The sequence below is a fragment of the Rattus norvegicus genome, chromosome 10, assembly GCF_021556685.1.
Source record: "Rattus norvegicus strain SHRSP/BbbUtx chromosome 10, alternate assembly SHRSP_T2T, whole genome shotgun sequence".
Taxonomy (NCBI): domain Eukaryota; kingdom Metazoa; phylum Chordata; class Mammalia; order Rodentia; family Muridae; genus Rattus; species Rattus norvegicus.
Genome location: NC_141543.1, coordinates 67,892,750 through 67,920,727, shown reverse-complemented (window position 1 = coordinate 67,920,727; position 27,978 = coordinate 67,892,750). Strand labels below are relative to the sequence as shown.

Below are 27,978 nucleotides of genomic sequence, written 5' to 3'. Positions count from 1 at the left end.
TTAGTCAGGCTGCCGTTCAGAGTTGGACAGGAAGATGAGGAGTGAGCTGATGAAAAGACCGCAGGCCTTCATCTTCAGGGACTAGGCTAAGCGGAAACCCCTAAGGAAGTCAAATGCCAGAGGACAGGCTGGTGGGAGCTGTGGTTATTTCCGTCTGTTTGCATCCCAGAACTAGGAAGAGTTTCCTTTACTGCTCGGTTGCTATTAGGTCATTATTAATTCCGTAGTTCCAAAGAGAATGAGGAAAGACCCAGTTTACAAGCAAAACATATTCCATTTGTTTACTTTAGAAAAACGTATCTAGATGCACGCAGGATGTGTGCATAAGATTATTCACTGAAGCAGTTTTTCTCAAAATACTAGAAACAACCTAATTTCTACTAATAAAAGAATTCTAAGAAATTACAACATTTTTATGTTATACTATGTAGCAGTTAAAATGAATAAAGTAAACTTTTTCTTTTAAGATTGACTTAGTTTTTGTCTGTTATGTAAAAGCACCGCATGCATGTCTTGTGCCTACAGATACAAGAAGAGGAAGTGGGATCCCCAGGAATTGGAGCTGTAGATGGTCATAAACTGCCACATGGGTGCAGGGAACTGAACCTCAGTCCTCTGCAAAAGCAGCAAGGGATTTTAACTGCTTGGCCATTTCTCCAGCTCCTAAAGTGAATAAAAAATATTTCTTTATCCGCACAAATTAGACCCCGGCGTTGAGTAAACCCAAGCATTTTGGAAGGTGGACATGATAGCATACACCTGTAGTCCCAGAACTTGGAAAGCCAAAGCAAGAGAATATTGAGTTCCAGGCTAGCCTGGGCTACTTACCAAGTCTCAGGCCATACTGGGCTACATAGCAAGATCTTGCCTCAACTCCCTTCTGAAACCATAATTTCAAAAGGCAACTTAAACAATGATACATATATTTTATCAGTCTAATACAGTTTTGTGCATGCTTTTTATGTGTACGTGCATGCTCATGTATACACGCACATGCATGTGCATGCATGCACATGTAGAGGTCAAAGGATAGCCTTGGGTGTTGTTCTTTTCTTAATATTTGAAATAGAATCTCCCATTGGCCTGGAATTTCCCAAGTCTACTAGATTGGATGGCCAGAGCACCCCAGGGGCCCACCTGTCTCTACCTTCCCAGTGCAGGGATTACAAGGACTCACCACCACACCCAGCTTTTTTATGTGGGTTCTGCAAACTGAACGTAGGTCCTTGTGCTTGTCAGGCAAATACTTTTCACCAACTGAGCCATCTCCCAACCCCTGTATGTACTTTCAACAACTGTTATTTCCAGCTCCTAAGCTCACAGGCGGTGGTAGCTTTGCCATTTCTCGTTTATGTTTCTCCGTAATTAAAATGTTCTCAGAATAACATATGAAAGGACAAGTCAGGAGCAGTTAACTGTATGTGACATGTGCAGGTCATATTACATAAGAACTGAGTGCTCTGTGCATTGAGCAAACAAGTCATGTCAGTCCAAGTGACTAATTTTTAAATATCCAAGAAGCCCGAGGCATAGTGTCAGGTAACAAAATGAGAGAATTAAGTATAAGCCTACAGGCAAGGGGCAGCTTCTTGATTTTGATGCTGAGGCTTTTATTTTCATAACGATGAGAGAGGTGGTGGTGGTCACAATGATAGACTATTCGGGAAGTCACGATCTAGCATCATGAAGATTTTAAATGTGCCACAGCTACTGATTGCAAACTTTCTGTGTAGGTGATGGCCTTGGATCGGCAGAGGACACTGGCCTTGCTGGAAGCGTTCTTTGATAAAACCTCTTCCACCACTAGGAGTTTACTCCGAAACCCAAGGCAATGTGAGTGTCGCTCAGAGGGAGGAATGTACTGAGGCTGAAACTTGGTGTTGTAGTGCAGTGACAGAGCGCAGTGGAATCATTTTACCCCCGAGGGATCCCAAGCATCTCCCGGTGTCATGGTAGCCATAGCTTATCTATTTGTTCCTATTCCCACAAACTGCGGTCTTCCTCACAACCAGATGGATGTTCACCAGAGTGCAGTTGTCAAACCCGTGTCCTATCAGAACTCAACTGGAACAGCGTTTAAATTTGTTTCAGTGAAGGAAGGTGGTAATCTGAGTGCTTCAACAACTAAGTTAAGAATGGCTCTTCCGTTTATAATTGCATTTTAGAATTCTAAGGTTTCTACAGAAGGTAAGTCCTTTGCCGAAGCAGCTTTATTTGCATGCTTTTACGGTGGAATACACATCTAGATCTACCCGTTGAAATATTCTTTCATATGTCTGTCAATAAATATGACTGCAGAGTTGCTGGTTTTTCCTTTTCCACGTTTCCTTATTTATTATGGATGAGAGAGTGCCGTGACAGTCCCGTGGGCGTCAGAAGACAGCCTGCAAGTTCTCTCCTTCCACCACGTGGGTCCTCCCTCTGCCCTAGCAGTTCCTTTACCCATGGCATCCTCCAGCCCTGTTTTTATTTCTTAAAGAGGATGTCTTTTAATGGCTGGTTTGTCCTATTTCTGTATATAGACGCATTGCGTGGAGACTTAAGAACCTGTGGGTGCCGTACTGAAAGCCGTAGGGGCCACGGGGTTAAAGCTTCTTACTAAATATTCTGAGAAGAATGAGGACAGGCATGGGCGCCAGCATTTTGTGAATTTTATCTGAGCGGGATTGCTTTTTCAGACAGAGTCTCGTGGTGTTCGTTCTGAGAGCTCTCACTCTCCCTGCCTCACCTGAAGGCCAGCATCCTGGGCCAGGGTGGTCATACCCAACATATTTTGTTGCTTTTAAACAGTGGAGTCTTAGTGACCACTATCCAGTCTTTCCTTAAAGTCCTTCCTTCTTCCGTCCACCTCCCCTTGTCTCTCCCTCCCTCCCTCTCCTTCTTCTATACTAGAAACTGGACTTATACTAAGCACACAGTCTAACCCCAAACTGCACACTTAACTTTTGCATAAAATTCTGAAGCATGCGACCTCCTAAGTCCTGGAAGAGTGCGTTAGGAATAAAAAATTGAAGGAAAAGGAAGGGATGGAAAGCGAACTGAGTGAACGATAGCCATCGATAAGGCTAGCCTTTGTAAAATGGAGAATTTTACATGTATTCTTGTTTGAGTGTGAGTGTGGTGTGGGGGAGGGGAGGTGCATGCATGCCACACAGAACATGTGGAAGTCAGAGGGCAGCTCTGTGGAACTGATTTTCCTCTTCTACCTCTACGTGGGCTCTACGGATCAAACTGAGGTCATCCGTGTTGTGCAGCAAGCACAACTCTCCAGCCTGTATTGTAGATGTTTTAAAGTATATTTGAGATGAAAAGACAGTTCCAATCCCCATATCTATACTGTGCTTATGGTGAGGAAAGGGGCCACAACGGTAAGGGATGAATTTCATTTGTTTTTAGCAATCCAAGCAACAGTCCAAATAACAAAAGAAGAGATAAGTTCGTTTTGTAAAACACACCTTCCAGAAAAAGTGGATAATGAGTTTAGGGTAGTGAGAATTCTTATGTATTTTATGTTCCCCTATGTATCTAGTTGCAGCAAAAGGACCTGATATTCTGTTTGTTTTGTCGTTGCTTAAGACAAGATCTCTTTACATATGGAACTTGCTATGTTGTCCAGTTTTGATTCAAACTCACAGAGATCTGCCTCGTACTACCTCCTGGGTGCTGGGGTTGAGGGCATATGTCACTACATCCAGCTCTGATGTTTATTTTTAAAGCTTATGTAATAATCACTGCCCTCAATGCCCTTCTTATACCAGTTCTATAATTCTGATTCTGTGCTGTAAGATCAATTATTAAGATAAATCCTTTGTTGTCTGCATTAGGGCCATTTGTCGAATTTGAGGAGATAGAGTTGACTGAGTTCTGGGGAGACATGGATATTAAAAAGCACATTTATGAAAACTTTGATGAACTGCTCTTAAAGATGAATATGTTAGCTGCTGAAAAACTTTCAGGCAAACTCACAGAAGACAAAGATAAAAATCTCTCACAACCGCAGGAAGAGATCAGTACGGACCAAGAGCTTTCACCAGAGTTAGCAACGGAGCCAGGAACTGCCACACAAGAAACCGCCAAACAGAAAACCCACAGGGCGTCACTTAAAGAACAAGAACAGGGCATAGGACTTCGAAAACCATCTACTTCAAGACAAAGACTAAGCAGAGGGTCAGTGGCAGAGCAAGGATCCCGCAGAGGCTCTGTAGTGAACCAAACACAGCAGAGAGGGTCGGTGGCACAGCAAGGATTCCGCAGAAGCTCTGGAGTGAACCAAACACAGCAGAGAGGGTCGGTGGCAGAGCAAGGATCCCGCAGAAGCTCTGGAGTGAACGAAACGCAGCAGAGAGAGACCGTGGCAGAGCAAGGATCCCGCAGAATTTCAACCGCAGAACAAGAGCCACAAACAGAGCAAGACCCAAACAGAGATTCAGTGCCAGAACAAGAACCGCCCAGAGGATCAGTCACAGAGGAAGGATCACAGAGAGGGTCAATTTCAGAACCTGGGCAACGCAGAAAGTCATTTGTAGGTGACTCTAGTACTTCTTTAGAAGCAGAGTCGCGCAGGGGATCAGTGATAGATCAAGGACAGCGCAGAGCATCCGGAGGGCAGCGCAAAGGGTCAGGAGGACGCAAAATGTCAGTTTCGGAAAATGGACCATATCAAGAGTCCATAAAAGAGGAGCCCCTCGGTGAGTCAGAACATGGACCACAAATAGACACCATTCAAGAACAGGATGCAGACTCGGCTCCACAATTAGAAGAAGGTGGCACCTTAGAAGAAAGTAAAACCTTAGAATCCAATATAGTGAAATCTCAAGAAAAAAAGCCTTCGCTGCTCACGCATGAAAAACAAGTCCCCATGGATTCCGAACAGCAGCGTGAGGAAGTTCCCACATCCAGCAAAAAGGAACGTCCACCAGGTAGCCCCCCAAAAGCCCGCCTTTCAGTTAGTTATTTAGTTCTATAAAATCATCTGTTTTATAGAGTTTTGAAATAATTTTATAAAATTTTCTGTTTTCTGGTGTGGATGTTAAAAAGCCTTTTGTAAAGTACTCATTTAAGTTAGGATCTCTGCTGGCTATCTTGTCATAGAAACCAAAGGCCTGTTTTGCTGTTCAATACTCAAGTCTAGACATTGAACCCTCAATTAAATGAAAACCAGAATGCTTATTATTAATTTTTCCTAGAGTTTCATTTGTATCAAAAGTCCATTAATAAGAAATCTAGCAATGTTTTAACTGGGGGGGGGGGTGTTTGTTTTTATTTGCTTTTATTTGTTTTGCTTTTATTTATTTGTTTGTTTATTTTTGTCTTGTTTTTTGAGGCAAGGTTTCTCTGTGTAGCCCTGGCTGTCCTGGAACTTGTTCTGTAGACCAGACTGTTCTTTTTTTTTTTTCTTTTTTCCGGAGCTGAGGACCGAACCCAGGGCCTTGTGCTTGCTAGGCAAGCGCTTTACCACTGAGCTAAATCTCCAACCCCCCAGGCTGTTCTTGAACTCAGAGATCACCTGCCTCTGCCTCCTGAATATTGGGATTAAAGGCACGCGTGTGTCTTTGTACCACAGTGCATGTGTGGAGGTCAAAGGAAAACTTTCAGGAATCAGTTTTTTGCCATCTAGCATGGAAATCCTTTGGATTAAATTCAGATCATTGGGTTTGACAGCAAGCACTTCACCCACCATGTCATAGCACCAGCCCTCTCATTTTCTTGTGTTTCCCTTAGGAACTTCAAAAAAGGATTCTCAGAAAGACAAAGCCTGTGAACCAAAGCCCCAACACATCGAAGGGAAGAAATGGTTAGGTAACTCCACTTGACCTTCCTTTACTGAGGGAAGGCCTGGTTAAAGTGAAGCAAAGTGAAATGGGCTGTGTTGTATCATGTGTCTTTCACAGGAGAATTTTTGATGAGCGACTGGAAGATGAAGTACATCAAATCTGAAGATGAGGAACAGGCCAAATTAATCTGCGACGACTCCAGATTTACAGGTACAGGTTAATAAACAGGCTAGGAAGGGCTGGTGACAGTCTAATACACGACTTCTGTTTACCACTGCACTTCCTGAAGATCGTGTTAAACTAAAATACACCGAAATCCTTACTTACACTGTCCTTTTAGTGGTAGTGTGGTGGTGACATGTACTCCTGGTGGTGGACTACCATTGTCGAATGCTCTCAGAGCATTTCAGATTTACACTTCTGGCAGTGCTCTACTTTAACCACTGCGTTGCCCTAACATGGCTTTAGGCATGAGCCAAACATATGGAAGGACACAGATATTAGGTATTAGAACTCAATAAGGGGTTGGAGAGATGGCTCAGTGGTTAAGAGCACTGACTGCTCTTCCAGAGGTCCTGAGTTCAATTCCCAGCAACCACATGTTGGCTCACAACCATCTGTAATGGGGCTGATGCCCTCTTCTGGAGTATCTGAAGATAGCTACAGTGTACGCATATACATAAAATAATAAATAAATCTTTAAAAAAAGAAGTCAATAAAAATAACTAATTATGTCCCTAGTAGGGCTATACCTGAACACGTGAGACAGGTGAGAGTCCCTCTTGTTTACGAAGACTTAGCAATGAAAAGAACTGTTGAACAGACAGAGGGCGCTTCTCAGCTATCAGACAAGCCACATGTTTAGCTGTGGTTGTTTGGAATGGTGCTCATACTTTTTTTTTTTTTTTATTTAGAGAATACTTTATTAGTTTTTGTAATCAAACCCACGTATATAAGACCTTACATATTTAATACAGTGTGTTACCCCTGTACAAATGGAAAAAACTTAAGTTCAACATTTCTAGACCAATATGGCTGTTAATTTCTGTACAGTGCCAACTCAACACAGTAAACGGGGATACTTTTTTCGAAAGTTGACAGCACAGGTAAAGTTTCAAAAAATTCAAATTATATATCTGTATGTATATATTTATATTTATATAAAAAGACCAATAATAGCAGTGTGTTATGCATCAGCAGCAGCAACAGCTTTTCCAGGTTCTGCAGTCATCTGAACAAAACTGTAGAGACATCCAGCACACTCCATTAAAAAAAAAAAGTAAAAAAAAACAAAACACGAGAAAACAGCACAGTTCTGTTACTCTTGTGGTACCTGGCACCATTTTTTTTTAAATTAGCTTCTCAATCATCATCTGGAAAGAAAACATTCTGAGCAACATCATTAAAAACAGCTCTGATAAAGCACGGTCACTACTACGTATCATAAAGCAGGTACAAGCTATTTTACATCCACAGAGGTATGATACAGTACTGTCCTACATCTATAATACTAGAGGATACAATTTAAAAGGCATTATTTGAGACTTGATTCTACTTTTCCAGCAGAGGGCCCAAAGGATGGTGTGACACAGCTTTGTAAAGAAACATACTCTAGACAGGATTTCCTTTCACTAGTGGCACACTTCTAAGGATTCATTCTCTCCATGAATGTCAGCTAAAACCGTTATTAAAAAAAATGAAATATCCCTAGAACAAAACCGTATAACCACCGGATTCACATGAAGATGACCTAGTGGAGACAAGCTGGACCTCACCTTACCAACAAGCTATCAAATCTGTTATGTTTAAACAGTGAGACCTCCAAGGAAGGAGATGCCAAGTAGTGCTTCAAAGCTTCGGACCACAATCAAACACAGCATCCTTTTCAACAGAAGCAGAAGCTCATCTGAATATGCTCATGGATGCTGACATCAACATTTAATCATCTCCTCACTCATCCAGGAAGAGGGGGAGATCAGTTACTACTGTACTTTAATGTGTTCAACCAAATCACCATATTACAAAAATAGCAAGCTGCCATAATAAAAAATAAGGCTCCTCTATCCAGCACCAGATAGCATCATTTTACTTTCAAGCCTAGAAATTGCACACTTGTATATAAACCAACCGAAGATGAGGATTGAGAGTTCATCTTGGTGGATTTTTCCTTTGATGAATATGAAGTGTCCTTCCTTATCTTTTTTGATGACTTTTAATTGAAAATTGATTTTATTTGATATTAGAATGGCTACTCCAGCTTGCTTCTTCTGACCATTTGCTTGGAAAGTTGTTTTCCAGCCTTTCACTCTGAGGTAGTGTCTGTCTTTGTCTCTGAGGTGTGTTTCCTGTAGGCAGCAGAATGCAGGGTCCTCATTGCGTATCCAGTTTGTTAATCTATGTCTTTTTATTGGGGAGTTGAGGCCATTGATATTGAGAGATATTAAGGAATAGTGATTATTGCTTCCTGTTATATTCATATTTGGATGTGAGGTTATGTTTGTGTGCTTTCATTCTCCTTGTTTTGTTGCCAAGACGATTAGTTTCTTGCTTCTTCTAGGGTATAGCTTGCCTCCTTATGTTGGGCTTTACCCTTTATTATCCTTTGTAGTGCTGGATTTGTAGAAAGATATTGTGTAAATTTGGTTTTGTCATGGAATATCTTGGTTTCTCCATCTATGTTAATTGAGAGTTTTGCAGGATACAGTAACCTGGGCTGGCATTTGTGTTCTCTTAGGGTCTGTATGACATCTGTCCAGGATCTTCTGGCCTTCATAGTTTCTGGCGAAAAGTCTGGTGTGATTCTGATAGGTCTGCCTTTATATGTTACTTGACCTTTTTCCCTTACTGCTTTTAATATTCTTTCTTTATTTTGTGCGTTTGGTGTTTTGACAATTATGTGACGGGAGGTGTTTCTTTTCTGGTCCAATCTATTTGGAGTTCTGTAGGCTTCTTGTATGCCTATGGGTATCTCTTTTTTTAGGTTAGGGAAGTTTTCTTCTATGATTTTGTTGAAGATATTTACTGGTCCTTTGAGCTGGGAGTCTTCACTCTCTTCTATACCTATTATCCTTAGGTTTGATCTTCTCATTGAGTCCTGGATTTCCTGTATGTTTTGGACCAGTAGCTTTTTCCGCTTTACATTATCTTTGACAGTTGAGTCAATGATTTCTATGGAATCTTCTGCTCCCGAGATTCTCTCTTCCATCTCTTGTATTCTGTTTGTGAAGCTTGTATCTACAGCTCCTTGTCTTTTCTTTTGATTTTCTATGTCCAGGGTTGTTTCCATGTGTTCTTTCTTGATTGCTTCTATTTCCATTTTTAATTCCTTCAACTGTTTGATTGTGTTTTCCTGGAATTCTTTCAGGGATTTTTGCAATTCCTCTCTGTAGGCTTCTACTTGTTCTCTAAGGGAGTTCTTTATGTCTTTCTTGAAGTCCTCCAGCATCATGATCAAATATGATTTTGAAACTAGATCTTGCTTTTCTGGTGTGTTTGGATATTCAGTGTTTGCTTTGGTGGGAGAATTGGGCTCCGATGATGCCATGTAGTCTTGGTTTCTGTTGCTTGGGTTCCTGCGCTTGCCTCTCGCCATCAGATTATCTCTAGTGTTACTTTGTTCTGCTATTTCTGACCGTGGCTAGACTGTCCTATAAGCCTGTGTGTCAGGAGTGCTGTAGACCTGTTTTCCTGTTTTCTTTCAGCCAGTTATGGGGACAGAGTGTTCTGCTTTCGGGCGTGTAGTTTTTCCTCTCTACAGGTCTTCAGCTGTTCCTGTGGGCCTGTGTCTTGAGTTCACCAGGCAGGTTACTTGCAGGGGAAAAGTTGGTCCTACCTGTGGTTCCAAGGCTCAAGTTTGCTCGTGGGGTACTGCCTAAGTCCTCTCCGCGGCGGCAGCAACCGGGAAGATCTGCGCCGCTCTTTCCGGGAGCCTCCGTGCACCAGGGTTCCAGATGGCGTTTGGTGTTTTCCTCTGGCGTCTGGATGTGCACAGAGTGCAGTCTCTTCTGGTTTCCCAGGCGTGTCCGCCTCTCTGAAGGTTTAGCTCTCCCTCCCACGGGATTTGGGTGCAGAGAACTGTTTATCCGGTCTGTTTCCTTCAGGTTCTGGCGGTGTCTCAGGCGCAGGGATCCTGCCGCTCCTGGGCCCTCCCCTACGGGAACCCAGAGGCCTTATACAGTTGCCTCTTGGGCCAGGGATGTGGGCAGGGGTGGGCAGTGTTGGTGGTCTCCTCCGCTCTGCAGCCTCAGGAGTGCCCACCTGATCAGGCGGTGAGGTCTCTCTCCCACGGGGTTTGGGAGCAGAGAGCTGGTGCTCATACTTTTTAAATGCTATTTTATTATATCTTTCTCATCACTTTAAGAAGTACAACTAGGGGGCTGGAGAGATGGCCCAGAGCACTAACTACTCTCACAGAGGTTCTGAGTTCAATTCCCAGCAACCACTTGGTGGCTCACAACCATCTGTAACGGGATCTGATGCCCTCTTTGGGTGTGTCTGAAGACAGCTACAGTGTATTCATATAAATAAAATCCTTAAATTAAAAAAAAAAAGAAGTGCAATTAATCATAGTTTAAAGCAAGATTATTTTCTCTCTGCAATCTTTTCTCATTTAAGCCTGAATGAAATAGTAAACTTGGTTTTCAATCTAATTGATTAATCAGTGTTTGTTCCTGTGATTTATGCATGTGTGTGCATGTGGCTGCTTACACCCATGCATTATAGTGGAAACAAGAGGTTGGTGGTATATCTTCTGCTATAGATACCTTATCATTTGTAGATGGGCCCTTTCCCAGAGTCTGGAGCTCACCATTTCAGCGTTACCCCAGGAGCTGCCTGTCTACATCCCAGAGCACTGGGATTTAAGCACTTTACCCAGTTTTTACATGGCTGCTAGGAGTCTAAACCCAGCCCCTCAAGGTTGCTCAGCAAGCACTTTACCCACTGAGTCATTTTCCAAAAGCCAAAATAACGCTTTCTGTCCTTGAAATATTTTAGTGAACACGTGTAATGTTTGTCAAGTTCCTATGACTGGCAAGATCATGTTCTTCATCTCTGTCAATTGGTTTTGACCACATTTTTAAAATCTCATGAGAAATGATGGTTTCTGAGTTCATCAGATCCCTCATAGGAGGCACAGGAGCACAAGTGATTGAATCTATGAATGAATCAGGAAAAATCAGACAGATGGCATGAGCTTCAGGACAAATACATTAGCCAATGACCTTAGGAAGAGGAGTTGATGTGTAGCATTTACTAAAGCATTTAACTGCTTAGTCTGGATATTACTGCTTTATACACAGCAGCTCCAACAGAGAGCATGCTCTCTCAGCCACATCCTCTTGATTTGGGGCAGTTCCCTTCACATTGTCTCAAAAAATGACCACAAGAGAGAGCATCCATGTACGTGTTACATGCTACTAATTCAGCAATCAGAATACAAACCAAAAACTACCCTGGTGGTTCTCAAAACAGGGCTGAGGCTGGCTAGCTCTCACTGGCCTAGAGTAGGTTGCATTGTTGTTATATACGAATTCTTGGCCAAATCTTACATCATCCATCTAAGGAGCAAGGGTGGGAAGGCTCAGTGCCATTTTGCTCCCCCTCTAAACTGGCATTGGAAGAGAATTGTTCCCTCGGCGAAAACTATAGTTGCTGTCGTCATAGAGAGAACATGGATTCCCGAGAGGCAAAACCAGTGGATGTCAGAGCCAGGTTTTAGCTCTGTGGTTGTGCTCTTGTTTAGAATATGCAAAACCTTGTGTTTGGTCACCCAAAAAAAGTGATGGGTATCTCCCATAACGAGTACTTACTTTTCCCCTAAGATTTGAGAGAAGCAATTACTTTACTGCCTGGTGTATCTTCCTGCTTCACAGACTTACATGCAACTATTAGGAGTTTTCAGACTTACAAGGGAATCAAAGGGAGGAGTGCTTTCGATGGAGTCTCCCTGGATCTGCTGCAGTTCGTACAGCTCCTGGAGACATTTGTTGGTGAAGACACCTCCTTAAGTGTCAGCCAGAGCCTCGTCTCCTTTTTTCAGAAGAGCTTTTCTGAAACAAAGCAAGAGAAAATTAAAGCCTTAGAACAGGTGGGTAACATTTACCAATGCAACAATAGGTCACTATTATCTGTAAGTCCCCAACCTCGGTTCTTCCCAGTGTGCTGTCCCTTTAGAAATGTACAACCAAGCTGAGATGTGGTGACACATGCCTTTAATCCTAGCACTTGGGAGGCAGAGGCAGGCAGATCTCTGTGAGTTTGAGGGCAGCCTGATCTCCATAGGGAGTTCCAGGTCAGAGAGGGCTATGCAGAGAAACCCTGTCCTGAAAACAAACAAAAGCAACCCAGCATAGCCATTAAATAAAACATTGATTGGTAAGCCAGACTCCAGAGAACTCATTTTCCTAATGACAGGCTTGCTTCTGGCAAGAGATGGCCCATGGTACAGGTTTGTTCTGTCCTTTGAAGCCGGAGGTGCAGAGGTGTGGAGGTGTGGAGGCCTGAAGGTGTGTATGTGTGTGTATGTGTGTGTGTGTGTGTGTGTGTGTGTGTGTGTGTGTGTGTGTGTATGTGTGTGCACGCACTGTCTGCCTTGTGGGAGCATGTTCGGATGCATTTACTTAGGGATGTGTTTTTATTCATGGGCCCCCAGTGGCGCATGTCCCCTAAACACTGACTGCTTTCTTGAGTGATAAATAAGTGTGCACGCACTATCTTATATGAGCAACTTACTCTGTCGTGGGAAATGCAGGGACTAGTTTCACCATGTTTATTCAGGTGCTCACTGTCCTGATGAGTCATCTCAGCCTAAGTCCAGGCTTCATGTCCCCTTGGCCTCCTCAAATGCAGTCTCCTTCCCTTAATCAAAAAGTACTTGTTTACTTGTGTCTGTGTGTATGTGTGTGTGTGTGTGTGTGTGTGTGTGTGTGTGTGTGTGTGTGTGTTGTGCTGGGGATCAAACCGAAGGTTTCGCATGCTCTGGGCAAGGGCTTGACCACTGAGCTATACCTCTAGCCCTTGGTTTTAGACACTGAATCTTGCTACGTATGTAGCCCAGCTAGCCTTGGATTCATAATCCTTCTGCTTTAGCCTCCTGGGTGCTGGGACTGTAGATATGTGCCACCATGGCTGGTATATTCACTATTTTTATAATTAAATCAAGCTCTTTAGTAGTTCAATCATTGTCCATTATCTAATCACTAAAATTATTTAGTGATAGTTCTAAAAAAAAATCTGTTAAAAATGAAAGTTAGGTTAAGTAAATGTTAAATGTAAACATTTTTCTTTTAAAAAAGATTTTATTTTAAATTGTGCGCACATATGTGTGTAAGTCTATGTCTGTGCACATGGATGTAGGTATCTATGGAGGCCAGAGGCTTTGGATCCCCTGCAGCTACATTTACAGGCAGTTGTGAGCCGCCAGATGTGAGACTCTAACTTGGATCTTCCGGAATGATAGCCAGATGTACTTGTAACTGCTGGGCTGCCTCTCTGGCCTCACAGTATCTTTTTTTAACACACCTTTGTTGTTGTTGTTATTCGAACACTGTCATTTATTCATTCCTTTTTATTATAAAACATATTCCCTTAAGAGTTTTGAATAATCAGGAAGGGAGTGGAAAGAAGTGGTCAAACATCTTTAAAGCGCACATTACCCTTTCCAATCTGAAGGGCTTTGGTCTTGCACAGAGAATCCCTGGATGTTGTTGTTTAAGAAGTGAAATAGAAGTGGCAAGTGAAGGCGTTCAAATCAGTCTCTATGGTTCCCTCTATTGTCCTTATCCCAAAGCAAAGCTGTTTCTATAAGGGGGAAAAAAAATGCCGCACTTCCTTTAAATTCGAAATGCCGGCCAGCACAATGAAGACTAGATGAAGACTATGCGCTTCTTATTCTGTTTGTACCCCAGGCTAGACGGAATTCCTTCCAAGTCCGACGGAAGATTCTCCTGGAAGCCCTCTTTGAGAAGTGGGACAATGATGGCTCAGGCTTTCTGGATCTGAATGAAATTGATGATCTCTTGTATACATACAAGGAGGGGATGGAAAGAGAATCTATGAAGAAAGGTAAACGATTAGCATCTTCCGGTTAAGATGCGGCAACAGCCTGGCTTTCAGTTCCTCAATACTGTGCCCCACCCCCACACAGTCAAAAACAAGCAATCGAGACTGGGAGGTGACTCGGTTGGTCAAGCTCTTGCTATGTAAGCATAGGCTCTGCATAAAAGCCAGGTTCTGGGCTAGGTCAGGCACCTCAGCACTAGGGGAGAGGAGACTTGGGGACCCCTGGAGCATGTTGGTCAGCCAGTGAGCTCCAGATTTGTGAAGGACCCTGTCTCAAAAGTAAGATTGGGAGTAACTGAGAAAAATACCTAATCTACTTGCACACACACCGGCATGCACAAGTGCACACCGTCATGAATAATGTACACACACACATACAGAGAGAGAGAGAGAGAGAGAGAGAGAGAGATTCTAAATGTATCGGATACCTTTCCAAGCCTGCTGGTATATTTAGTTTTTTTTCTTTTTTCAGTCCTGGGCGCACTCTGAGCTGTATCTCTCTACACCCCTCCCCATTTTTTTACTTTTTAAATGCCAGTTATTTTTTTTAAACAGAGTTTCACTAAGCCTTCAAGGCTGAAGTTAGAGTTCTTCAGTGGGAAGCAGTGAGAACAGGAGAGTGTGCGGATGCACAGGAACCCGAGTTCCTCTTCATGGAGAACTCGGTGTGTTACAGTGATCTCACCAGCCCTGGAGCCCAGACTGACCCTGTCTGTGAACTGATCATTGGAACTTCTGGGGTTACAACCCAAACCATGCAGCCTCAACTCTTAGTTTCTCTCTGCTTTTGTAAGTTCTAAGCTTTCAAGTCTGGCTGGGTCTAAAGTTCCTCTTCAGTATACTTAGCTTTGATTCTCTCTCCTTTTTTAAAACTTTATTTTGGGAGGGGGGCTTTTTAATCATTTGTTTATTTTATGGACACTGGTGTTTCGTCCGCATGCATGTCTGTACAAGGGGGTCAGATCCTCTGCAGCTGGAGTTACAGAAGTTGTGAGCCACCATCTTGGTGCTGGGAATTGAACCCAGGTCCTCTGGGAGAACAGCCAGTGCTCTTAACCACGAAGCCATCTCTCTAGCACCAGTTTTTATTCTCTTTCGTAATTTTTCTCTCTCCCCTTTTCTCTTATTTGTTTCTTATATTTTTACTTCTCCTAGCTGACATAAAACTTTTTTAAGGGGAAGGAATTAGAAAACTGGGACATTAGGAAGGACTAAGAAACTCTTCGGTCTTTTCCCAGTTACCGTGCCCTTGACGCATTGAAGATTGCAAGCTGGCTGTTTGTAGTTTGCGCCTCACACGGATTTGTGACTAAATCCAGATTATTCACCTCTTGGCAGGGTCAGAATACATCATCAATAATTCATATTGAATTCTATTCAAAATCCTATGATAATAACATTGATAAGTTGATTAAAATGATACCTGCTGGGCTGGGCATAGAGTCCTTGAATCACAGGCTCAAAGCCTTGAGTTCGATTCCCACCACTTCATAAACCAGGTGTTACAGCACACATCTGTAGAACCAGCAAGTTCAAGGCTAATCTGGGATACACGAGACCTTCTCTCTTAAAAAAAAGAAAATTACTTCTTTGTGAATAGTATTGTGTGGGTTACTGAAAACTTAGGAAAGTTTTCTCTTCTCCCAAACTTTTCATTTATGACAGTTTTAGTCACTGGGTTGTAACCTGATATTTTCACTATTTTGTTTTAATGCTCATATTGCCCCAGATTTAGCCCTTTCTGTCTGGCTCCTGTGGCCTCTCATCTTCCCACCCTCAGCACTGTATTCTGAAAATGTTCAAGCATACCGCCCCTCTGAAAGACTCTAACGGCGTCTGACTATCCACCCTCAGCCTCGCTCTGCCAGCGACACCACAACTTCTGTTACCGCTCTATCCACTCCTTGTCCTTCTATCTGTACAGGCCCAGCCGTCCTGAGGGGCGGGGTGGGGTGGGGTGAGGATTATAGGAAAGAAGACTCAGACACAACTGTTAGAAATCAGGAGGGCTGTCCAGTTAGTACTGCGGCAGCCTGGAGTTTAATCTTTAATCCTGTACAGTTTCGTGGGAAACAAAGTCACAAGCCAGCAGAGACAACGGCTGATGTACATTCGAGATCTGTGCCCATCCGGAGGCCTCCAAGTCCCTCCCTGTTCCTCCAAGATTGACAGGACATTCAGCCCCTCCCCTTGAGCTTCAAGTGTATTCCCTATCATCCCATGCTTTTCAGTGGGGCCAGGAAATCTGCCAGCAGACCCTGGCCTCACCTGACTCTGCCTGACAGGCAGGCTTTCACAGAAGCCAGCAAATGGCTCTTGACATCTACCTATTTCTGTAATTTTTGATACATCTTTTTTTTTTTGATTCTTTTTTTCGGAGCTGGGGATTGAACCCAGGGCCTTGCGCTTCCTAGGCAAGCGCTCTACCACTGAGCTAAATCCCCACCCCATTTTTGATACATCTTAAAACAAAATGTATGCCTCTTCCTGAATACCATTAACGTGAGGTCAATATTTAGTTAGCTGGGTTTTTTCCTCTTGGTGCAAAATTAGGTGTGCAACTTTTAAGTGTGAGTTTGCTGAGTTCTGAGGAATCCATGAGCAGTGTAGCTCATGCTTCTTGAGAGAAACAGAACAAAAAAGCTCCTCGTGTCCTTTCCCATGCAGTCCCCACAGCACAATTCCCACGGCAACCACAGAGAGTTTTTTTCTACCATTATCTTTCCACAAAAATAGAATCACACAAAACACATACTCTTTACAGAAAGGCTTCTCTCATTCGGCATATTTTTTCTTGAGATTCTGAGACGCTGTGGATTTCTGAGCCACAGGGCAAATAGGTATTTTCGGTTTGAAAAGAAACCTCAGACAGTCTTCCCTGCCATTTTAATGACTCCATCATTCTTAGAGCTCTTCTTTGCTTTCTGATCTGAGATCTTCTGGGTTCAATCTTTGCTTCACCCTTTTCGATCCTGGAATAATTAACTTCCGGGGAGCCTTGGTATCTTTTACTGAAAAGTGGTACTTAGAAGTCAAGATTTAAGTTAGACATATGCTGGTTTGTCCCAAGGCTCTGCTCTCTTTCTCCAGAGTCAAAGATCTTCGTGTATTTGCGTATTCACAGGCATTATTGTGTGAATATAAAACACAGCATCTCTACATCTTTGTCTCCTGATATTAAAAATCGTGAGTTTACACCAGTACCTCCATGTCCAAGTCAAAACAGAACCCATTCTTTTTTTTTTTAATTATTTATTTACGTTACACCTCAATTGCAGCTTTCTCTTCCTCCTCTCCTCCCAGTCCCTCCCTCTCCCCTCCCCACCCCTTACCCACTCCTCCTTCCCACTTCCTCCCATGGATGTCAACCAGGCTTTGCGCATTAAGTTACAGTAGGACTAGACACATCTATTGAGGCTAGACAAGGCAGCCCAGTTCGGGGAAAGGGATCCAAAGTCAAGCAATGTAGTCAGAGACAGTTCCTGCTCCCACTGTAGGAGTCCCACATGAAGACCCAGCTTCACTGCAGTTACACATGTGCAGGGCCCAGGTCCATCGCATGTGTGCTTTCAGTCGCCATGAGTCCCATGGGCCCAACAGAACCCTTGTTTACTTTCTCCCACCTTTATAGATTCCTTCCCCTCACCACACCTGCTCCACAGATGGGTGTTCTTAGCATCTTTCTTAGGCTCTAATGCTCCATGTATGCCAAGCTCTTTAGTCCCATAGATGCCCTCCTCAGCCCATTCAGGCTCCAGCTGCCCACGCTCAGCTGACTGCTACATGAAGTCTTACTAAGGCAGATTTCTCATATTGGGCTTCCCTTTGCTGTAAATATTCTCTTTGTCTTGTTTAGGTTGTAACTCCTTAGACCAGGATGCCCCTCCATTTGGATACCCTATTCACTCCATTCAGCATTTGGAATCTAAATGAGGCTTGGACACCTTAGTCTAGCCTATCCACGGAGCCACCACTCTCTTCACTGCAGTGGCTCGAGGTTGCTCTTGCACTATCATCCTCGCACCGCTCAGACTCTGATAACCCATGCTCACTATCCCCAAAGGACGCCCTTCTCAGTGGTGAGCTCTGGTCAAAAGTAGACACTTCCTTCATTCTGCCCAAGGTACTGACTTTAGGACAACATTGCTCAAGAAGAGACAGGAACCAAGAACAAACAAAGAACGGGAAGAAAGAGCCATGAAACACCTTTTCATTTGGTTGGTTTTGGTTTTCTTTGTTTTGTTTTGATACAGGGTCCTTGTCTATCCTGCAACTCACTATATAGACCAGGCTGGCCTTGAACTCACAGAGATCTTCTTACCTCCCTCCTAAATTCTGGGACTGAAGGTGTGAACTGTCCACCCAGCTTGCTTCATGAGGCACTTTTAATCTGTTTAGAGAGTGAACCCCTTAGGATGCCGTTGGTTCAAATAATAGACGACCCAACCCAGAGCAGCAGGAAAGAGAGGAGCCTACCCATTCATGCAACATCCAGGCTGCTTAAGAGCACTAGGGTTTGGGGGATTCAAATATGAAATTAGGGGGTGTCCACTTTCTCCTTATCCTCTTGCTTTCACCCTAGCCCTTTCTCTGCTCTGTTTTGACCAGATTGTCATACAACCCTTTCCTTTGTGGTAAGCAGATTCAGGCACACAATACCTCAAGATCATTCAAGTCAAGGGAATAAAACGGAAACTCTCCTCCACCTGATCACTGGAACAAAAAGTCTGACATTCAGGCATGGTGGTAAACACCTTCAAACCCGGCACTCGGGAAGCAGAGACAAGTGGATTTCTGTGAGTTCAAGTCCAGCCTGGTTTACATAGCAAGTTCCAGGCCAACCAGGGCTAAATAGTAAGATTCTGTCTTGAGAGAAAAAAAAAAAAAAGAACAGAAAAGGCCTGGTGTGCTCTATACTAAACCAGCCACTCTGACTAGAGGCACAGAATGTCCTGTGCCTGGAGAGTGACCCTGGAGTACGTGTTCTACATTGGATCCCACTCAAGCTCACAAGCTGCAATGAGAGTAGGGTGGTTTTCCCCGAGGCAAAATGATAAAGGCAAACTCTAGGAGGAAAGTCCCCGGTGCTAACGAGCTAAAAGCAGTGAATGTTCAACCTCAGAAGTAAGAGCTTGCACGTGACAAGATGGCTATGAGTTCCAGGTGTTGGCTGTTAATTCTGAAATAGGTGGCTTTCAATGGGTGCTCTTGTCATTAAAGGGAGGGAAAAGCCGCAGTGGAAGACATTTGATAGGAGAGCTAGAACCCACTTTACAAGGAAAGGACAAGGCTCTATCTGTAGTTACCCCTCTCGGCTGCGACAAAGCCACCAGATCAGAGCAGCTTAAAGAAGGAGGGGTTTATTCTGACTCACGGCTGAGCGGGGCTCATCATGGTGAGGAAAGTGTGGTATTGGGGGAAGGAAGCAGCCATCCCCACTGGCATTGCAACCACAGTCAGGACACAGGACACAACAGATCCTTGTTTCTTTTTTATTTAGTTTAAGGAATCTTGCCCAAGGAATGATGCCACCCACATTCAGGGTACATCCTGCCCCATCTCAATTAACCTAATCTAAAACTCCCTAATAGGTATGCCCGAGACTTACTACCAAAGTAAGTATTGATCCTATCTGGTTGCTAATCATTATAAACCATCATGCACTATGTCTTACTTTTTGTTTTGTTTTCTCTAGGACAGGGTTTCTCTGTGGAGCCCTGGATTTCCTGAACTCACTCTATAGACCAGGCTGGCTTTGAACTCAGAAATCCATCTGCCTCTGCCTTCTGAGTGCTAGGATTAAAGGAGTGTGCCACGACTGCCCCACTACCCTATGGCTTGTTAATGTATAATATCAAAATACTTTTTACATTCACTAGGAAACATGTGCCAAAATGCTTGTAGTGCAGTTCCTAGGAGTGAAATATTAAAGATACCCCAAACTCACATTGCCAGGAGAGCAAATAACCGGTGATGTTATTATACAAATGCGGTGGCTTAGATAAATGAGTCAAAGCCACTGGGACACCCCGAGGAACACAGTAGTATAATATTGAATGAAAAAGCAAGTCCTAGGGCTGGGAAGATGGCTCAGAGTCCTTGAGAACCTGAGTTCTCAGTGTCTACTTCAGGTGGTTTACAACTGTCTGTAACTTCAGTTCCATGGGATCCAACATCCTCTTCTTGTCTCCATGGGCACACACGCAAGCATGCACACACACACACACATGCACACATACAACCATGAAGACACTCATACTCATAAACACAAAATAATCTTATTTTAAGCATGAGGCTGGAGAGATAGCCTCCAAGGGAACCAGGAATACATGTGGTATACAAACATATATCCAGGCAAAACACCCATAAACATAAAGAATAAAAATTAAGTAAATTACATTTTAGGATAAAAGAAAAGAAAAAGTAAAACATTAAAAATTAAAAGCAAGTCCAAGAAAATTACATGTGGTTTGATAGTCTTTGTGTAATGTTTACAAACAGGTAAAACTAAACTTTGTAACATTCATTGCAACACAGTTGCTGTTATGTAACAAATTTCAGTTAAGAGCTGAAAGGAAACCTGGGATAGAACAGGGCTGAGGGGATGCAGAAACTAAGTTCATGTTTGATAGTAGATTCATCGTTGTACAAAAGGAAAGTGAATGAGGCCTGGAGAGATGGAGCAGAGGTTAAGAGCACTGGCTGCCCTTCCTGAGGACCCAGGTTCAGTTTCCAGTACCCACATAGTTAGTGGCTCACAACCCTCTGTAACTCTAGTTCTGTGGGATCTGGTGCCCTCTCAGGCCTCCAAGAGCACCAAGCACAAATGTGATACACAGACATGCATGCAGGCAAACTCTCATATACATAAAATAATAAAGTTCTAAAAAGGAGAATGAAAGAGAAGATCTGAGGCCCACTTCATTGGCGGACTGCTTCTGGAGCAAGTGTGAGACTCTGACTTTAATCCTGAACACTGCAGAGATAGAATTTTAAAACTGTAGGTACAGATGTGTGCAAACGATGGTCAGGGACTGTGAGTGGAATGAGAATACTGGAACAAACCATCCTTCGATGGTACCAAAGGCAGCTGTGCTTTGAGACGAGGCTAGATTCAAATAGGAACTTGAACCAGGGAATCTCATAATGCAAACTGTGGGAGTTGCTTTGGTTTGGCCTTTTGAGAGAGTGCCCCAGTAGCTCAGGCTTGATCCCAAAAACTCGTGATCTTTCTGCTTTAGCCTCCTAAATGCTGGAATTATAGGCATGAGTATAAGCCGTGTGTGTGTGTGTGTGTGTGTGTGTGTGTGTGTGTGTGTGTGTGTGTATGTGTGTTTGCATGAGTGAGTGTGTGTGTGTGTGTGTGTGTGTGTGTGTGTGTGTGTGTGTGCTCATACTGGTATGCATTTCAGTTCTGCAGACTGAACCCAGGGCTTTGTGAATGTGAGACAAGAGTACTACCACTGAGCCATATTCCCAGCCCAGCAAGTTGTGTTTGAGTCTTACAAATATGTATGAAGCATTAATTATTAGTAAGTCCACTCTAAAGAGATAACATCTATTTGGGGTTATAAAAGTAAGAGTGGAAATGAGTGCCAACAAGGGACAGTGCCAAAGCGAAGAGAATAGAACAAGGAAGACAGACAAATGAGGGAGCCACAGTGGACCTAGCCGCACAGTAGAATTAAAACAAAACTATAGCTGGCATGAGAGTCATGCTGAACATGGTGTAGGAAGTCAGTCACCAGGCTCATAAAGACCTTTAATGTGCTTGGTTTCACACAGAGCACACATGTTAAAGGCCTTAGCTTGCTGTGAGAGGAAAACGAACCTTCAGTCTGTTCTCTACTTCTCACTTTTGTCTTTTAGCTAAACTGCACATAAACTTTCCAAAGCCGAGTCCTGGTCATGAAGTCAAACTGTCTTCAAAGCAATTTCAGAGGTACATAGAACTGGTCGTATCTGAACTCAGGGGCAATGAAGACCAAGTTCTGGAAAACGTTGTGGAATTCCTGATGAGTTCTTTAGAGAGGACCCACACTGAGGGTCTAAGGAACTGTGCAAGACGGAAATGGCTCCATCAGATCCAACATGCTGCAGAGACAAGTGGGGTGTCCCTGGAGCCGGTGTACACTGAAACCTTCAGGGCCCTCACCCAGGTATGCTCCCTAAGGTCATATAAGAGAAAGCTAAGTTTACTTGCAGTATGTGACATTCAGTGGCTACACATATGTTCAGGAGGAACACACAAGATCTGCTTGAAAAACTTGGATGCTGCAAAAAATAATCACTGAGCGATGGCTGCTACAGATGATGTATTTATTATCAGATTCTATTAACAACTCAAACCTAGGGGTGTAGTGTGACTGATAGGAAGCCTGGTGTGTACAAAGCTCCCGGGTCAATCCCAACTTTCTCTCACTCAGGTGTGAGTGGCGTTCACTGCAATCTCAGAAGGCAGAGCCAAGAGGATGAGAATTTTAAAATCATCCTTGAATATATTCTGAATTTGAGGCCAGGCCAGGTAGGCTACGTAAAGTTCTATCTTTAAATAAATGTATTAAGATGAGGCAAGCTAAGCGAAATAAAGCCAGGGTGGTTGGAGAAAGACAGAAAGGAGTGGAAATGATGGCCTGGGCTTTTATTTGTTCTGAGAGTCAAGTCCAATGAGACGAGATAAAGAATGATATTGAGGAATGGCAGCCAGGAGACACACAGCAGGCCAAGCTTCATTTACTGAGCATGAGACTTGCGGAACAATTCACCCATCAAAACAGACTTTTTAATTGTTTAAGTTTCATTTTTATTTTTGAGCGGCACACTGGGGAGGATGTGTAAAGGTGTAAAGTGCATGGGTAAAGGGCAACTTGTGGGGATGGCTCTCTCTCTCCACCAAGTGGGTTTCAGACTGGTCAGGGAGACTTTCAGGCCAGCCCAGGCTACATCCGGAGAGAGAGAAAAATAAATAAGTAAATAAATGGATGAAAAAGAAAGACAAATAGCTAACAATTTTTAAGTTTCAACATTCTTAGCCATTAGGGAAACAAAACTTAAAACTAGTTTTACAATGTGTCTCACCCTAGTCATAATGGCTGTGATTAGGAAACAAATGGCCATGGAAGTTGGTGAGGATGTGGGGAAAGAGGAAGCCTTATCCAGGGCTGATGAGAGTTTAAACCAGTACAGCCACTGTATGAATCAGTGCGGATGGTCTTCCAAAGCTAAACGGAGGACTACCATGTGGCTTGGCTGTACTTGGCTTGGCTTCGTCTCGTCTCCTAGGCAGAGACCAAAGAACTCCCTATCCTACCACAGAGATACTTGTATGTCAGCATTCACGGTTGCACCTTTCCCAATAGCAGAGGAACAGAAGCCGTCTGGATGGTCATCAGTAGGAGAACGGATAAAGAAAATGTGGTGCAGAAACACAGTGGAGTCTTGCTCAGCTGTAAAGAAAGATGAAATTATAGAGTCTGCCTGAAGATGGAGCACTCTAGAAATATTGACGTGACCCAAACTCAGAAAGACAAGAATCTCATGTTCTCTCTCATATGCAGACCCTAGATGCCTGTATGTAAATAAAGGGAATGTGTTAGTCAGGGTTCTCTAGAGAAACAGAACTGTAAAAAATAAATCCTGCTTTTCCTCTTTCCAGCCTCTGCTCCCAGAATGTTGACTCTGAGATGAATTCTCTGTTAATGCACTCCTAGGCCACAAGCTTTGCTCATTCCCTCATACCTCATAACTTATCTAATCCACTCAAACTATTCTGTTTCCACACAGTTAGTTATCTCTCCTCATCTTCTTACTTCCAAGTCTGAGCAAATCTCCCCTTTATTCTATCCTGAGTTCATCTATCTGCCAGTTAGTTTCCTCTCCTTCCAACCCCGTCTGCTTCTTCCTCCGAATCCCAGCCCAAATCTCCCTCACCTCTCATTATTTCCCAGAATCCTCTCTCTCTTCCTGCCAGTGTCCTACCTGCTATTTCCTGCCTCAGTTCATTGGCCATAGGCTTTTTTATTATTGACAAGTGATGCTTCTAAGAGATTCTCTCAACAGAGAAATGATAGGATGTGTGTGTGTGTGTGTGTGTGTGTGTATGTGTGTGTGTTCCTCCTATATATTCATCATACACATCGTATATATTCAGTGGTATAGCACGCACCTTTAATCCCAGGATTCAGGAGGCAGAAGCAGGAGGATCTTTGTGACTGAGGCAATCCTTCTCTATACAGTGAGCTCCAAGACATTCAGGACTACATAGAAAGAGTCTGTCTCAAAAAAGTTGTATATAGGATAGAATATTAGAATGACTTACAGCACATCCAACAATGAATGTCTATCAACAGAGGTCCAAGGATCCAGTGTCTCTTTAGTCCATAAAGCTGGACATCTCAGCTGTTCTTCAGTATACGCCAGAATCCTGAGGAAGTAGGCTCCAGTACCAGAGAAGGAATGAGTTTACCAGTGAGAGTGAGGGCGAGCAGGCAAAGAGCAACACTTTGTCCTTCCATGTCCTTTAACTATATAGGCTTCCACCAGAAGACGTGGCCCAGATTTAAACTATGTCTCAAAAGAACCAGATTTAAGGTGGGTCTTCCCACCTCAAATTATTCAATCAGGAAAAACATCTGTCACAGATATACCCAGCTTAGGTTTTAATTAATTTCAGATGGAGTCAAGTTGACAACCAAGAATAGCCATCACAGGGTATAAGGCTGAGTATACAGGAAGGGCACCAGAGGGGTTGTAGGGAGGGGAACGGGAAGGTCCACATGTGACCTGAAAGCAGAAAGGAGGCTATTGGGGTGGGGCAAATTTTGTTTGATGAATGCCACAGCAAAACCTAATCTTTACATGCTAATGTTAAAAAAGAAAGTCAGGAGTCTTAGTCTAAGAAATTCTTTCCTGAAATGTCTCTGACCAAGTCCAAATGGTTAAGAACTCCTTAAGGCTGTAAAAACGCCTTAGCTGTTAAGTACACTCGTTGCACTTGCAGAGGACCCAGTTTTGACGCCCAGCACCCACAAGGTGACTCACAATCACCTATAACTCCAGTTCCAGGAGATCCAATGTGCTCTCCTGGCCTCTGCCGGCACCAAGCATGCGTGTGGAACAGGTCCATGCATGCACACACAGTACCCATACACATAACATAAAAATAAAGAAAAATCTCTTTCAAACTTAAAGCAGGTCCTTGAGAGCTTTGTTTACAAACATTAGCTCATTCATGCTTCGGTGATGAAAGATGAGGAAAACACAGGCTCTCAAGTCAGTACCTTTTACTGAACTCCCTCACCTTCAACTTGACTGTGCTTCCGAAGGCTCTAAGTTTTGAACCTTTGAATTTGATTATAGCTAAGAGGTTTTAGTTTGGCTTGGGGTGTGTTTGTTTTCAGAAAAAGCAATCTAACTACATATAAGACAGCCATTCCGCTGACTAAAACTCAGGTTTCAAGGGCAACGTGGTCTCAGCCTTTTCCCCACTGCCCATCATGATTGGTGATCTCTGCACCATTTAGTCAATAAAAGTATTGATGCCAGATCCCCACATAGGCGGGCAAACGGATTGGGGGTTTCCGTAGCTGCTGACAAGTTCATGGCCAGAAATATTTTGCCACAGGATGCTGAAGCTCACGGAAATAAGAAGATCAGTGCTCACATTTCCCTCCTAGAGGAGAACGTACTCCTGCCTGAGAGAGGGCACGTTCTCTTGAGGAATGTGGCTTGCACTCTAGATGACGCTCCGTTTGTCCTGAACAAAGTGCTGTACAGGGACATGAAGGGAATCAGGTAAGAACTTGCTGAAGACTTGGTTTCTTTCTCTGTAAAGTCTTAAAGATAGGACTTTCATGTACTTCTGGCTGGCCTTGAACTCCTGGTCTCCCTGCCTCTCCCCTCCAAGTGCTCCTTTGCAGGTATGTGTCACCATGCCTGGCTCTGATTGTGTCATTTTAAAGCAGTATTTTGCCTTCTGAAGTAAATCGGCATGTGTGTGTACCACTTACATGTCCAGTGCCTGTAGAGGCCAGAAGAGGGTGTCAGAGCCCCTAAAACTGGAGTTATAGCCAGCTATGAGCCACCATGTGGGTTCTGGGAATTGAGCCCAGATCTTCTTCAAGAGAAGCAGTGCTCTTAACTGCTGAACCATTCTCTCCAGGCCTGTGATTTCAAATGGTTTTTACCAGATCATTTCTAGAACTCACTCTGGAAATGATTCACCATTTAGGGGCTCAGCTTTACCAGGTTGGCTCCATAATATGTAGCCCCATCATCTGGTACATATATTAATACACACATGCATCTATGTATATGTATGCGTGTATGTATGTATGTATGTATGTATACATGTATGTATACGTATGTATTGAACTGGATGTGTCACACATGCCCCGAAATCACTCCTCTACCTTTGAACTACACTTCAAGCCCTAAGACTATCTTTAAAATTTTTCTAAGTCAGCACCTCCAAACTGGTGATCCACCTCTCCTCCACATAATGCTTAAGATCATAGAAAACCAGAGTTTGTTTTCTCTGTGGCTTAGTCTAAAGCCTGTGACTTTTCCTTTCCTTGGGTCCCTTTTCAACAGCTTTACAGTAGTGGATGAAGGCAAGCCAATCCATGTGCCCCAAGTTCAGCACCATGGAAACATCTTCTTCTGGAACAGTACCCGAAGTAAGAATGAGCAGAATGGGTCGTTCCTGGCCCTGCCTCTTCAGGATGCATACATGAGGATCTTCGGGGTCCTGGCAGTTGACACGCTCCGAGATCCTCGTGAAATAAACATCTTCTTACCTCATGAGATCAGATTCTATCAGGTAAGCTACAGGTCTGCAAGCACAGCGGTCAATAGCTTCTCTGAATGTCTTGAGAGTCAACCCGGGAATGGAGGAAAGGAAGATACTGCATGTAGACAGTCCCGCCATGTTTCCTGTATGTTGCAGCCTCTTGATACGTTCCTTATCATTTGTAGAAGGACTGGGATACACATGCATGCCTGAGTCTCTCTGGAATGAGCCTCAGTACTAGAAACTGATGCTTTGTAACAGAACAAAAGACCAAACCACTGAGACCCTCAAAACTGGAATGGACCCGCAGAAGGGTGTGCTGGCTAGTTTAAACTGGTAACTTGTCATAACCTAGAATAACCTGGGAGAGAGAGACTTAGTGAGGAATTATGTAGACTAGGTTGGCCTGTGGGTATGGCTGTAGGGGGTTATCTTGATTGTTAATTGATGTAGAAAGACCAAACCTATTGTGGGCAGCACTGTAAAGATGGGGGGAGTGGGAGGGGTCTGTGGGCAGCACTTTTTCAAAGACAGGGGCTGCTGAGCAGTGTAAGAGACGAAGAAGCTGGCTAAGCATAGCAGTAAGCAAGGAGAGTTTACTCTCTCCTCTCTTGACTGTGCATGGGACGGATGCTTTACCCAGTTTAAGTTCCTGCTTTGACTTGCCTGAAATAACACACTGCAACCCGAGTTAACCCTTCCTTCCCTACATTGTTCTCTGTCAGGATATTTTTTCACAGCAACAAAACCGAAGCTAGGGCAGAGGGATGTATTTGTTTTTATTAATAATGTTCCCTATCGATTCCTTTGTTCTTTCCACAAGGGATGCTAAATATCATATGTATCCTCAGAGCTCTTGATTCTAGTGTTATCATTTCTGAGGAAAATGAAGAAGCCCAAATATTTCTTGAGAGTTCATGTTTTCAAATTAGACCATGAAAATGACAGGCATGTTTCAGACTGTGAAGTAGCTAGAACATTTTGATCTAAGTTTATGGATAGAAATTGCAATGAAGATTTAAAGCTTGTGGAGCCTGGGGTCTGTGGGTCTTGAAGCCCCTTTTCTTTGTGTGAGTTTGACACACACACACACACACACACACACACACATACACACACACTTCTCCTATTCTTCACCTTATGCTGGACAACTGAGGACAGTGGTGGGTCCTTTCTCTGATCATCTCATTTAGTACAACTCATTCTCATGTCTAGTATGCAACAAAGATATGATAAAACAGATGGTGGAGTATAAAGTTGGCTGTAAACTAACGGCTTAGAAGTCTCATCCTTGAGACTGACCAAATGATGATAAATGAGTTAGCTCTAGTCTTGGAAATTACAACCATAGGT

At 43.4% G+C, this 27,978-nt stretch overlaps 1 protein-coding gene across 1 annotated transcript in view; it reads left to right on the top strand.

The window, feature by feature from the left end:
• The window catches only part of Efcab5 (EF-hand calcium binding domain 5), a 119,931-nt gene that overhangs the window by 64,632 nt on the left and 27,321 nt on the right, over positions 1–27,978 (top strand). The window contains 9 exon segments of the mRNA NM_001417684.1: positions 1,734–1,833; positions 3,825–4,919; positions 5,722–5,799; positions 5,892–5,984; positions 11,648–11,862; positions 13,682–13,838; positions 21,705–21,994; positions 25,459–25,628; positions 26,427–26,655. Of these exon segments, the coding sequence (NP_001404613.1) occupies positions 1,734–1,833; positions 3,825–4,919; positions 5,722–5,799; positions 5,892–5,984; positions 11,648–11,862; positions 13,682–13,838; positions 21,705–21,994; positions 25,459–25,628; positions 26,427–26,655 (2,427 nt within the window).